At 40.9% G+C, this 13718-nt stretch overlaps 1 protein-coding gene across 16 annotated transcripts in view; it reads right to left on the reverse strand.

Annotated features, from left to right (window-relative positions):
- Nucleotides 1-282: 282 nt before the first annotated feature.
- Nucleotides 283-13718, reverse strand: part of ABI2 (abl interactor 2) — a 63675-nt gene continuing 50239 nt past the window's right edge. For 8 of the 16 annotated variants that reach the window (XM_069022282.1, XM_069022278.1, XM_069022276.1 and 5 more), the window contains 4 exons: nucleotides 12012-12170; nucleotides 7482-7568; nucleotides 6985-7158; nucleotides 283-3429 (listed from right to left, as the gene is read on the reverse strand). In XM_069022282.1, the coding sequence (XP_068878383.1) occupies nucleotides 3254-3429; nucleotides 6985-7158; nucleotides 7482-7568; nucleotides 12012-12170 (596 nt within the window). In that variant the 3' untranslated portion in view covers nucleotides 283-3253. The remainder of the gene's footprint in view (nucleotides 3430-6984; nucleotides 7159-7481; nucleotides 7569-12011; nucleotides 12171-13718) is intronic. The other 8 variants (XM_069022284.1, XM_069022283.1, XM_069022281.1 and 5 more) reach the window with 1 other exon arrangement.

Raw genomic sequence — 13718 nt, forward strand, 5'->3', positions numbered from 1 at the left:
ACACATTTTGGCCATTCAGCACTCTTTGGGCTATGCTGGAGTGTCTCCTTCCCCCACCTCTCATGCATACACGCTCCCACTTCAACAGCCTGTGATGCAGAACACCATGAGCTGTGGCAGCAAAAGTCAGCAGTGACGAGATGTTGTGCACCTTATTTAAAATACTGAGGTGTTTCTCCCCCACCCCCCATTTTCCACCCCCTTTTAAAGTAAACATGTAAATTAAAAAGGGGTGGGGAAGAGAAGGTTTTGGACAAGTAGAAGTACAAGGGACAAAACCGGAAACACAACCCTCACTGACTTTACTAGCATGCAATCTATGTAACATTAATATACAAAGCCTGTTTACCTTGGCCTGGTCTATGACCATTACATCACATCATCCCCAAACAAGCAACAGAATTAAAATCTGTACAAAATAAAAATATGCCTAAAACTCAACAAATTTCTTTACATTAGTACTGCATAATAAAGCATAAAACCAGCAGGAGATGACCCAGAAATTCCATCCACAGCAGTTCTTGCAGGATAAACAATTCCATGTACTATTAGCACGGACCAGACTAACCCCTGGCCCATCAGACTAAAGCCAGTTCTTCAAGGAGCTGTCACACATTCCACTTTCAAGGTTTTTCAGCCTCATCTTCTGTGCTGGGCTCTGGCAAGTTTCATCTCACAATGCTCTGCTCTCACAACACAGAAAACTTGCAAGACGAAAAACCAGCTGATTGTATCACATACAGTGGGAGTACACACTACCCCACCCACCTGCCAGAAGTGTTCAAGTACAAGCTCTTGCACAGAGTGGGTTAAGACACGTTTCACTAAAGTCTGACCTGCCAGCTGCAGCTTGGGTGCACAGGCAGAGGTTCAGTTCTCACTTAGGAACTCATTAAGCTGCCCTAATGATGCATTTGAGCACTGTGGGCTCAGTTTTTGCCATAAACATATCAAAGGTAAGAGAAGCCAGGAAAGCTCTGATATTCCTGGAAAACACAGCTGCCCTGTAAGCACCAAAGGCTTGTGAATGTTGCTGTTCAAGCACCTTGGCTACAAGCACCACCCCCCTGTGCCAAAAGCTTAGACCTGCCCAATGACAATAGAAACAGTCATTCCAGTGACTGCACAACTAGTGGTTCTGGACTTGCTCCCACAGAAATGATGGGCTGAGGGAACCGAACATGGCTGCTTCTCTTAGTCTTGCTGCAAGAAAACTTTCAGAGACTAAAAGGCTTAAAGGGTATCTTTTCTGGCAAACACTCATCCCAAACAATAATTCTGTCAGCTTCCAGAAAGAAGACAACAGTGCCTTGACTACGTGTGAATTAGCAAGGGAGAAAGCAACTTCTATCTGCACACCAGTTTCTTCAAAGTTGTCCTTCCTGCAGACTTTAACCAAACCAGTTTCTTGAGCGCTGTCACAGGAGTTCCACAAGCTCACAGCAGGTAATCACATTCCTCCATGGCCTACAAATACACCTCACCTATTTGTTTCTTTCTTCTTCCCCTCTGAGCAGCTATGTCACCTCCCTGCCCAGGATGGCACTGAACCTGGACCTCCATGCTGGTATTGCACTGATTACCAAGCAAGGGGCTGGGTCAATTACCTGTACTGGTGCCAATGCCATCACACAGCCAGCCCCACTCTTCCATGCACTGCTCTGTTTTACACACCGGCCTCTCCGGCTGCAGCGCTGTCCCACCTTGGACAAGCTACTCTTGGTACCAGCTAGAACTTGGCCAGGTGACAGTCTGAAGTTGCCCAGGAAGATGCCCTTGCCCAGGAGGCTCTCACAATACAGGATCAGCTCAATTTGCAGGCTAACAAGACTTAAAAGGAAACGTAATTATGCATGGGGTATTTACCCAAAGGTAACATTTAGATGTTCCTAAGGGCAGACTAGTACAACCATCACTTACAGTGATCTGTGTATAATCACTGAGCAGAATTTTTAACTGAGACTAGATTACAAAGCCAAGTATCATCACAAGGGGCTACAGAGCCTCCACTTGGTATTACTCCACCCCAAGCCACCAGTACAGCTGAAAATATCTATTATAATAAACAATGGAGAGGGCTAAGGGAAGAGCTAGGACTACTACTAGTTACTGCTTGGATTTCCATGGGAAACCAGTACACACAACAGCCCTTTTTGCTTCCACTGAAGACATTTTGGCAGCAGACATGAAGACAACAATTGCCGTTTGTCCTGCCTCTGCACAGGGCTCTCACAGTACATATGCAAATCTAGTCATCAAGTACAAAATAGCCAATTTACAATACCTGACTGGATTTTTAAGATTATATTGTGCATAAAACTAAAGTTGGGGGCAAGTTTCTCTAGTGCAAGCAGGCATGAGTAGATTTGAACCTTAGATCACACCCCCTAGAGTTAATCCTCAGACCCCAGGAGGATCTGTTAACTTTGTTTTGCCGTCACCATCAATGGCATCTCTGAGTTCTGTCTGAACCGGCAGCAACCGTGGCAAGGAGCTTGCTGTGGAGAGGAGCACAGTTACATCAGTGCAGAACACAAAACAAATATGTGGCATTCAGAAGATGAGAAATGGGGAGGGGGGTCCTCTGGGCTGCAGCCATCTGAATTGTCTAAACTGAAAGGTGAGTGAATGAAAGCCGGCTCTGTGTGCCCTGTGTCAGCCTATGTGTGCAGAGCAGCTGCAGAAGTGTTTATGCTAAAGATGTATCCAGCTATCTGGAAGTCAGTTACAGGAACGGCTCTGTGTAGAAATCCCAGTGTTTGCTAGCACATGACTGTTCTTCCAGCTGCACAGGAGTGTAGTGTAGAAACAGGAGGGATGTCCACTGGCCAGTAACCTTCACCACAAGCATCCAGGACATCCCCAGTGCCAGGCACTGCTTCCAACGGTAGTACCGTGAGGGCACACAGGATTCCTGAGGCAGATCCCAAGGCCTGTCAGAAGTCAGAATCTGAGTGAAGTATGAGCTACTCAACAAGTTTGTTACATCTGAATGGGTCAGCTTAATTCAAAGTCAGATAGCTCAGGATAGCCTCTGCTGGCAGCTGAAGAGCCATTTGTTCAAACAACTCAAATCACTATTGTCTTATCATGAGGGGGAAAAGAAAAAAAAAAACCAAACCAAACCCAAAAGAGTGGTTGTTACAATTATCCTTCATTCAGTTATACTGGATGGGGCCCCAGAGACTGGTGGAGATCTGGGAAGCCCTGCCAGCTCCTGGAGCAGGAGATGCAGTGTTCTGTCCTCTGGTCTTCACTCCGAGTAATGCATGATGGACTCCACGTAGTTCCCCGGGAACAGCCCCGTCACTCCATTCATGACCCCCTCATACCAGCCGTCATCATTTTTCTTGATGACGTAAATGATGGCACCTTCCTGAAATGAGAGCTCATCTTCCTTGTCCTTGGTGTAGTCATAGATTGCCACCACTAGGAAAGAACAGAACATGACTGTTAGGAGAGGTAGGAGAGGTAGGAGAGGAGGGGGAAAATCCAATCACCCTCCCTTGTCCAGGCACTGCCTCACCTGTGTGTGTGCAGAATGACCTGCTGAGAGAAAGAGTTTCTTCCACCCCCTTCTGTACAAGCTCACGCTTTGAAGCATGTGAGCCAGGACTCCTTTAACTCTTCTATTCTTACTATTTCCAGACCCACCAGAGGAAGTGCCCAACTGTACGGTAAACTTTTGGTGTGGAGTGATACAAGGTGGTAGCTGTGAATCCCCATGGCTCTAACCACTCAGAACTATTGCTAGGTACATGTGCTAAACCAGATCTCAGCACAGCTAAGAGCAGAAAACATGAAGCAAGAGCTCTCTTCAGGCCACAGTAAGAATGAGCCAATGCTGATGTCCCAGACTTCCATCTACCTTAGCTACTTCCACATTTAAATCTCTAAAGGTGCATGTGCATCTCAGTATCCAGCAGCCACTCCCAGAGCACACAGCACCAAGGTGGGTGAATTCCTGTTAGGAGCCACAAAGAAGATGGGTAGAAACAAAATGTGCATATGCTGTATCAGGACATCTTTCTTATAGCTGCAGAGTATGTTACTGATGGCACAAAAGTTGTTAGGAAAGGCAAAGGAATTGGACAAAGCCCTCGGAAATATGAAATAGAATAGTCCTGAAATGCCAGAAAATAGACATCAAATTGATACATTTTTCCAATCTCAGCGCTATCATTGTGTTTTATAGAGAAAGTTAGTTATGCCAGACTCTGAGTACTTTAACAAATAGCATCTATCACTGCTTTGAGCACTTGGCAATGAAACATGCAGTGCTGCCACTAAGGAAAATAAAAGTATGTTGGACAGGGATCCTAAAATCTTGTCCTGGGGATAGATGGAAAGATACTCTAAACTAAAGCAAGGATTAAAAATTAACAGCATGTGTTCATAAGCCTGCTGTCCAAGAGTCCTAGTAAACTTACCATTCTTGTCAAAAGAAAAGAGGTCATTTCCTTTTGAGGGAGCAAAGGAATCAACACAAATCAACACTACAGAACCCGGGATCCAGAAGAGATTATAAAATATACAGATCAATCCCAGTGGAAAATCAGAGTATTTACAGATTTATTTTTTTATCATGTGACTAGAGCATATTTAAAAAACACATGTTGTTAGCTCTACAACTGTGCCAGTAGTTGTTAAGTAGCTTATTCTGTACTGTTTAAGACATATAATTCTAAGCAAACAAAACACAAATTGAGAAGCAAGTACATTTTTAGCTTGAAAATCAAGTGTATGAACATGTGATACATTTATGTCCTTCAAAATTCCTTTCTAAGAGTTCTGAAATTTCTTCATAGAGTCACTGTGTTATTTTCCTTCAGTCTCTTGATGATGATGATAATAACCATCATCATTATCATCCAAGGAGCATGGTAACTTCCAATTCCTTTCTCACTTTTGAGGGTACTCTATTCCCTTTGGATACTGAATGGATTCAGTATTTCATGATCACAAGAAGGAAACTCTTCCTTAAGTTTGTGAAGAAAATTTGCTTCTTGTTAAGCCTCATAAAATTTACCTGAAGCCTGGTTTTGTTTTTACATCACCACTGCTTCCTCCAGCATGTTATTTGTGTACTGGCAATACTCCTCTCTCTAAAAGGCTGTTTAATCCTTCTGTCTGTAGTCCCTCTAGTTCAAGCTGTGAGCTTGTCACATGCCCTGAGTTATGAGGAGTCCAGGCCAGTATTGCAAGAAAGGCTCCAGATGAGACAGGAAGCAGCAATACTGACTCAGGAGGTGGCATCCTTCCCTGTCAGCCTAAGCCAGGGCCTCTTTTAGTTTCTGTCTGAATATGTTTCAATGCAGTTTTGAAAAACAGAATTACTCATTTAGGTTGATATTCTTCCAATCAGTGATCTTTGGTTCTTCCAACAATTACACAGAGTTTGGCTGAATTCTGTTATATCCAACTGACCACAAATGTAGGCTAGGCTGATTAACCAACTGCAATCTGTGAACACACACTTTCCCTAAGTGGCAGAAGTGCATTTTTTCCTTCTGGATACCCATTTCCATTCATCTGATTTGCAGAGCCAGGTCATTTTCTTATCTTTTCCTGCCACACATCCAGACAGAGCTCAATGAAAAACTGCAGTTCACATCCCTGGACACTGCAGGTTGGCTGTTTCTATGACAGTCATACGGCAGTGTCCTCAAGTTCAACATCCCCAGTAACTATATCCTACTTAAGAATTTCTCCATCTGTTCAAAATGGATCTGCTATTCACTTCCATCCCCAGCTGTAGGATAGAGAATATCTTAATGTTAAAGGTACCTCCCACACTGCTAGACCCCTCTACAAAACGGGGTCATATTGAATCCCATTCCTATATACAGCAATCCTTGGTATTTGACACCTCTTTGGTGTTTCAGCTTCTACTGCAAAGGTCATCTACCCTAACCCCGTTAGAAGTGCTCTCATATGAACTTAAATAGGAGAATGGTCATATCAAAAGTACAAGTACAAATCCTAAGAATTGACACTTTACTTATTGGGGGTAAATGTGTTGGAACAGCTACTTACTTTCATCTGTTTTGTCCACTTTGAATCATGTGGCATGGAATATTATTTACAGGAACTTAAGGAGTTGCCACAGGATAAACTATTTTGCAGAATAAAGCATTATAATTCCCAGCAGTATAAGTATATACATTCTTTGAGTATTAAAGTTCTCTTTTAGTGTAAGGCTTCTCATTAACTTTAAAGCTTCAAAGCTTGCTACAAAAAACTCACAGCCAAGCACTTCTCTGCTAACTCCAGCAAAGCAGTAGTAACTACAACAGAATCCACACCTATGTCAATATCTCATTTTTTCCTGGTGTCCTAAAACTATTTAATACTTCTTCATACATTGAAAGCACTTCAATCTTCTATTACTTTTAAGAGTGTTTCTAAAAACAGACAAACCTTTTAGATGCTTTGCTCATCTAGTTTTAAAAATACAGATCAAAATTATGTTTTTGCATGGGTCTCTATATCAATAGAGACAATGTTTGGCTTCCTATACTTTTGTTCTCCACAGGAAACATTTTCTGATTAAAAGCCTGACTTTCTCCAGCTTATCTTTAAAGACTCCCCTTTACAGTTTTGCTATCCCATTTTGCTGTCCCATGTGAGATGGAACAGATCTGTACATACATGCACCTAAATAAACTATTTTAGTTCCCAAGCCCATGAAGTCCCACAGGAAAGCAGAACAGAGCTATCATTCAAATATCATTATTGCCTCAAATAGAAAGTTGTCTTCCCAAGGCACATGCACACCCTCCTCCCTTTTGCATTAGCATAAGACACTATAAACACACATCAGGGTCCTCTTCTTTCTCTTTTGCTCCTGACTGAAATGCTGTAATACCAAATACTGGCTATGAAGGAGCCTAGGCAGGCTCCATGTCCAAAAGCAGAATGGTGGGAGCACACATAAAGTTGTTGCAAATACAACCCTACTGTCTCTTCTAGCTCTAAACCTACCCTTCTCCAAGTATGTCCTCGGTGCCCAAGGAGGGTCCTCCTCAGCATAGGGATCACTGTACTCCACCACAGCTGCTTCCTCCTCCTCATAATCCTCTGGAGGTGGGGGTGGAGGTGGAGACTCATCAAACACTGGCTCATCCACAGGCGGTGGGGGGGGAGGAGTATCTGAAACTGAAAATAAATAACAGTACAATCATGAAAACGTCTCTATAACCATGGTAGCTGCTTGAAATATACTCTCTGTCCCAGTTAATTGCAGTGGGACCAACAGTTGTAACTTGAGAAAATACACTAGAGACGGGAAAACTCAGAGAAGGAAGGACCAGGTGCCTCCAAAAAGACTATTTCTTTTTCCCACCCTTCACAATTTCAGACAAACTTGTAGAGGCAGTAGAGAAGGCAGAATTCTGGCTATATACAGACAAATCTTTCATCAACTCAATCCAAAAGCCACATCCAGTAATAAACATAGCACAAGGAAGCAGCAAACTTACTGTTTTCTTGAACTCTGGCCACAAATCCCATTAGTGGTAACTGTGGAGTTACCTGTAGGATGGAGGGGGGAGGAGGAGCAAGGGATGCTGCCACAGAAATTAAAAAGAGAGAGGCATCCAGTTAGAAACACAACAAAGCAGCAAACAGGAAAGTAGACATCATCACCACTCAGACAGTACAGCAGGCTGCCAAGAAGATGAGATTAAAAGACTGACATTCAATGAAAAATGGCTCAGATGGTTTAAGCATATTCCTAATCCTTTCTTCAAGGATATTTCTCTATTTTTAAAATTTTAAAATTTCCAACCCAGCTCTGTTTCATAAAATTAAGAATCCATGCTGAAGTATTTTTCTGATTTGACTATGACATTTCCTTAAGATGAAGTTTCTTACTACAGAATATAGCACTTCATGAACAGACCTAACTAACACATACATCAAGAGAACTCTCTGCCTGTAATTCTCCCCCTTTCAGATCTAATTGATATTTATAGAAGTGACTAACAGCATCCACGAATCCCTAGTAATGAAAATGGATATAACTTTTTTTTCCAAGATGTAGGCCAAAAAACCCCCATTGAATGAGGCAGCTATTTTAGACAAAACAGAAAAAGATGCATTTTGAGAACTGTGCAGATCTGAAAGATGCAACACTTCTGATCTTATTGGTAGAACAGAGCTCACTGTGCTGCTGCCAAACCACAGGGCCTATTCCAGATGTGCTGCCTGGTTTCCTCCCCACCTGACTTACTGCACTGAACTCTGAACAGCCCTTTCACTGGTACCAGAAGAGCTCTCTTTGTACAGTAAGAGCTGCCTTTGTACAATATATGTGAATTCACAGTTAAAGAACATACTTTCAGCTCAGTTGCTGAGCCAGAATTCTGCAATGCAAATCTGCAACACTGAACTGTGGTTTAAGCCTGAAATGTGAATTTCAGTTATCTAGTTAAAAAATCAGCTAACTAGTTTTATGTGGGTTTAGTATCACTTTGAATAATGCAGCAATATTCTTTAAGCCAGTTGCAAGATGATTTTTCAGACAGCACACCTCAGTAGAAGCACAAATAATAAATTTCTTGTTAGTATGTGGCATACAGAAAACATTTAATCATGTCCAAAGGGATTAAGGGGGGAAAAAAGGTCTATACTTCATGTATCAGTACATTTATTTAGCTACCAGACAGAACTAAATAAATTTCAGACTAATTCCAGAGGTAATAAGAAAACTGGAAGGTATGAGCATTTTTCAGAATTAATTCACATTATCATAGCAAGAGAAAAGAATTCTACAGCATTTACAACTTGTGTCTCAAAATTTCTTGTTTGCTTATTCCAATAACAACTATCTTAAGTGCTTTGAATTTCTTTTGTCACACACATTTGCATTCCTTTCACAACCACACACCATAAATGAAAAGACTAACAGCAACCATCCTTTTTGTTGCAAAAATATCTTGTACATCCATATAAAGTAAGTTTCATTATCTCACAATTTAATTGATATCTCTTGAGAAAAAACTGAAATACATTTCTGATTACAGTTTCTTTGACTCGAATGACGTGACCTCAGAGTATTTATTCCTTCAAGTGTAACCATGAATGCTGTGAAAAGATTTGGTCTTGCATTTTTTCAAAGCAGAAAAAGGGAAATTGAATTTAAAGTCCCACTGAAAAGCAGTAATATTCATCAATTCAGCATTCTTGTCCCTGCTTTTTCAATTATATATGCTATAAAAGCATATATGGATTCTTAAAATTATATATGCTATGTTTCATTTCAAAATGATTCCTCTATTCAACATCACATGGATTCATACAATCCATACCTATCATATGAGAGTAGCTTCAGTTTCCTTGGTCTCTTCAGTGTACTTTGTTCATGTGCTATATATATTTCTTTGAAAGAAATAAGAAGGCTTCCCATGGAGAAAAATAAATACATCTAGACAAGCACACCAAGCAAATACAAAAAAATCCCCTGGTTTAGTTTGGGTTGATGTAGTTTAATCACAATGGTGATGCTAACACTAGCCAACATCATTCCTTGTGTATCTTAACTACCCTCAGTTTTTGCTCCAGCCTGTGCACTGTGCAGGGACTATCACAATATTGTCTCTTTGTGCGGTACAATGACTCCAGTTTTGACCTTTAGGAGCCAATACAATAAATATTTTATTACTAATTATTTTGTTTATTAAATGCATCAGAAGAACTTTACTGTACCTCTTCTGTCTAAACACCATCTTAAATGTTCTCTCCCATCCTTCTTCCATGCTGACCACAGACAGATTTAATACACAGTTCCTCTAAATTAATTCAGAATTGCTAAAGAGCATCTTTCACTAGGCTGCTTCAGACTGGTAAGAATTCAGCTGTACAAATGAGGTGGGATGCAACCACCATCTCAATATTTGCCCAGATTCTCCCTCATTTTAGCCTGTGCTGAGCTCTATACTGCTTAGATACTGATATCCAAAGTTGCAAGGTGAAAACACTTGTTAGGTGGCTTGCTGGCAAGAGTGGCTTTGGGACAGACATATGCTGAGATAATTTAGAGTCTGCATTTTTTAAAATTTTCTTTTCAGTTGTTAAAAAGGTCTCACCGTGAAGTAGAAAAATTGTTTTATCCTAAGTGGCATTTAACAGATCAGGGCAATGCAAGTACCTTTCATCCTCCTATCAATAATGAATTTTGTGACTAAACAAGCATGACTCTGCCACCATTTTAAAAAACAGCAATGGAAATAGCAGGACTGTGTTACTGCCAAACAGCAAACAAACAACAAAAAGCCATAGCTGGCACCCCACTCTCCCTCTTGGTAAGGTCTCTCTTTCCCCTCTTGTTCGTGTTTTCTCCCTCTCTTCAGGAATGCTGAGAAAAAATTGTGGCCTCTGTCCTGTCACTACTAAACCTGTGCCTTACAGACACATCAGTGCCTCTACCTTATTCTATTCTTCATCAATTCTGAATGCTTGAGTATCCTCTCCTTTCAAGGTGAACTCCAAAAAAACTGGTTTCATGTAACTGCAAAGCTAATAAATTCTGTATTCTGCTAGGTATATAAAAAAAAGTCTCTTACTACAACTGCTTATTTATATTGTCTCAGATATGCCAGTATAACTGAAGTATTTTGTGATTTACAGTTCAAATGACTAATCACCATAATCACTATCCTCTTTCTGGGTACACAGACTGAACTGTGGTTATGCAATTTATTTAAAGTCTATTTGGGATCTTCTGTGATTATCTATTAACAACGCAATGGCAGCTTGCAGAGAATTATCCCTTTGCCAAAGCAAAAATGCACAGCAGTCATCAAAAACTCTCTGGATATACTGAAAATCCTCTTTATTGAAAAGGTAATCCTGAAAGGTTTCTTTTGTTGCTATTACCCTTTCCTTCTTGCCTATTCCATCCTCCAGCCTTCAATATGCACATAATGTGCTCAGAAAATACAACATATTTCAGGCAACTGGGCTACAACTTAGCCCTATAACCTCCTCCACTTCTCTGTCCCCAGCACGACCATGCATTTCCATCTCAAGCTCAGCACACACCTCTCTCTGCAGGGTAGCTCACAAACAGTAACAGCCCTGATCACATCCCTTAAATGCAGACTGCACCACTTGACCTAATTCCAGGTTCAGTGCTCAACTTTAAAAAAACAAACCAAACAAACCAACCAAAAACAACAACACCCGAACAAAACAACAACAAAAGCCACAACCAACACACACAGCGCCCTGAAATTCCACTACCACAAAACACCAACATACTCTGGTGGTTGCAAGTCAACATTCAATCTTGCTGGTATTAGAGCATTTCCTGACAAGAAACCTTCAGTGTGTCCCCTGCATCTTTCCGTAGCTTTGTCAAAAGAGAAACTTTCCTCTACTCTGGTATTAAACCCTCCTGTCTCATCAGAAGCACAGGAAGGAGCTTCGGTAAAAGGCTACTGTGTTATGCTGACACACAGGACACTCGCTCCCTGATAAGGCCTTCTCTTGCTTTTTAAGGCAGACCACCCATAAAATATCATTATTTGTGGGCTTAGCAGATGACACAGCTCTCCCTCGCATCCCAAACACCACTGGTGTCTCCAAGGTGTCTAATGCTTATCCCTGTGTAACAGGTACAATTGCTTCAACTGTACATTACCCAGAGGGAAAAAGAACACAAGATAAAGATTCAGTAATGAAGAATCAGTGTTCTGGTGCAAAATCAAATACCCATCCCACACCAAAGCAGTTCCATGACACATGGTGTAGTCAAGGACAAAAGCTTGTCTGATAGGGACTGTGACATCAAAAGTAAATTATTTGGCAACAAAGCCAGTATTTTTTAAGCTGCTTGCCATAATGGAAGCTGAACGCTGCTCTGCATTTGCACTGCAGCTTTGGCACAGCTACCAGCAACATACTGGAAATGCAAGATCTGCAATGGAGACAGAAAATAAAATTTCAGAGAGCTGAAGGTCACTGTGTTCACCACCACTGACTTCAATGGAGCAGCCAAACTTTCTTACCTGGGTTCTGGTTGTAGAACGGGCCCCCGTTCATCTGGTTCTGAAGGCTCGTCTGTGATGTGATGGAAGGAGGCCGCCGATAGGGCAAAGAGCCCCCGATGGTTGGGGGCGTGTGCCGAGCTGCAGGCCTGTTCATGCTGTAGAACTGGACTGGGTGACCTAGGGTACAAAGAGAAATGCATTAGCAAAGAGAAGAATGATGCCTGCTTTCTCTCTACCTGCATTCAATTCCAAAGGTTTGGAAACGTTTCTAGATCTTTATTTTAAGACATTCTGCATCCTAGGAAGAGTCAGCCGTTTCAGCTGTCACTCTGGCAGGACACTGAATGTCTCAAGAGCAATACAAAACACAACTCTCCCAGCTGCCTACAAAAGCCAGTATGAAAATACCAAGGTGTTTAAGCCACAAATCTCCAAAATGAAAGAGAATAATAGCTAGTTATCTATTTTAAATAATGTATTACAGTAACTTCTTGTGAATTCAGTTATTTATAAGCCTGCAAAAAACTCCCCAAAACATCACAGTTCTGCAATTAAGGAACATACATGTAAAAAATAACTGTAGGCCATTTCCAGGATTCAAAGCTGTTACTTTCTGTAACTGAAAAACACAGTACTACTCGTCTTAGTGCTACTTAGAAGATATTCAGAGAATCATCTGGGGAGAAGAGAATGTTAGAAACTGCTTGAAGGATGGAATAAATGAAGTCAAACTCAAAGACCCTCTTTCAGGGAGCTGTCAGTTAAAAAAACTCCTTAAAAACTTGCTCTGTATTTTCATTACTTTCTGCATTCAAGACATTGATCATGAATCCCAGCAAGCAATAAATGAAGCAAGGTATCTCCTGTGCTCACATAAAATTCTCTGGATTTTATACTGTATGTAACAGTAAGCTGGATTTATTATTCCCACAGGGGTTATTATCCCCCACAAACTATTCTGCCTCCACCATTTGTCCTAGAAGCAAATTTGAGAGTTTGCAAGAAAACAAGGGAAGAAGGGATGGTCACTGTGGTTGAGAAGACAACAGAGAAACAGAACAAAAGAATGTAAAAAGTTTAAAAAATCTGCACTGTTCTTCATTATGTTTTGCTTGCTTTTCACAACTGCGTACTAGGTCAATAAATAAAAATACAAGTTGCTTGCTCTGTTACTTGCTTGTAAGAGCAAGTGCATGAACTACAGATTCTCATTCCCTCTGCTTTGTACCAATAATGTAGTGTACCATATAAAAAAAACCTACTTTTACAAATGAGGAACAACTAAGAAAGAATCTGTTCTATAAAGGCTTTTTCCCATTTTTTCTGACGTGTCTTTCCAATGTCTGTCTCTCTCTCTCTCTGTAACCTAATGCACTCGCAGAAATTGGTGGAGATTGGAGAGAAGGGAAGAGAGAAGAAACAGGGCTAAGAGGTTTTTAAGGACGAAAAGCTGTGACTTCGTAAGTGGTGATCCATCCAGTCTCTTCAAATACTTTATTTCAGAGAAGCCATACAAGTAACCTCACTAATAAAATAGGGAAACAAAAGATCTTAAAAATAGTAACTAACGTGAAATTTCTCTTATGAAATTGTGTGCGAATTCACAGCCATTAAAATACTAATTTCTGCTTGATTTTGACTTGTTAAAAATACAGACACAACATGGCTTAAGAACTGGGATACTGACAGTGCATCAAAAATGAAAAACTGATTGAGACCCCGTAT

The sequence above is a fragment of the Aphelocoma coerulescens genome, chromosome 7 (assembly GCF_041296385.1).
Source record: "Aphelocoma coerulescens isolate FSJ_1873_10779 chromosome 7, UR_Acoe_1.0, whole genome shotgun sequence".
NCBI lineage: Eukaryota > Metazoa > Chordata > Aves > Passeriformes > Corvidae > Aphelocoma > Aphelocoma coerulescens.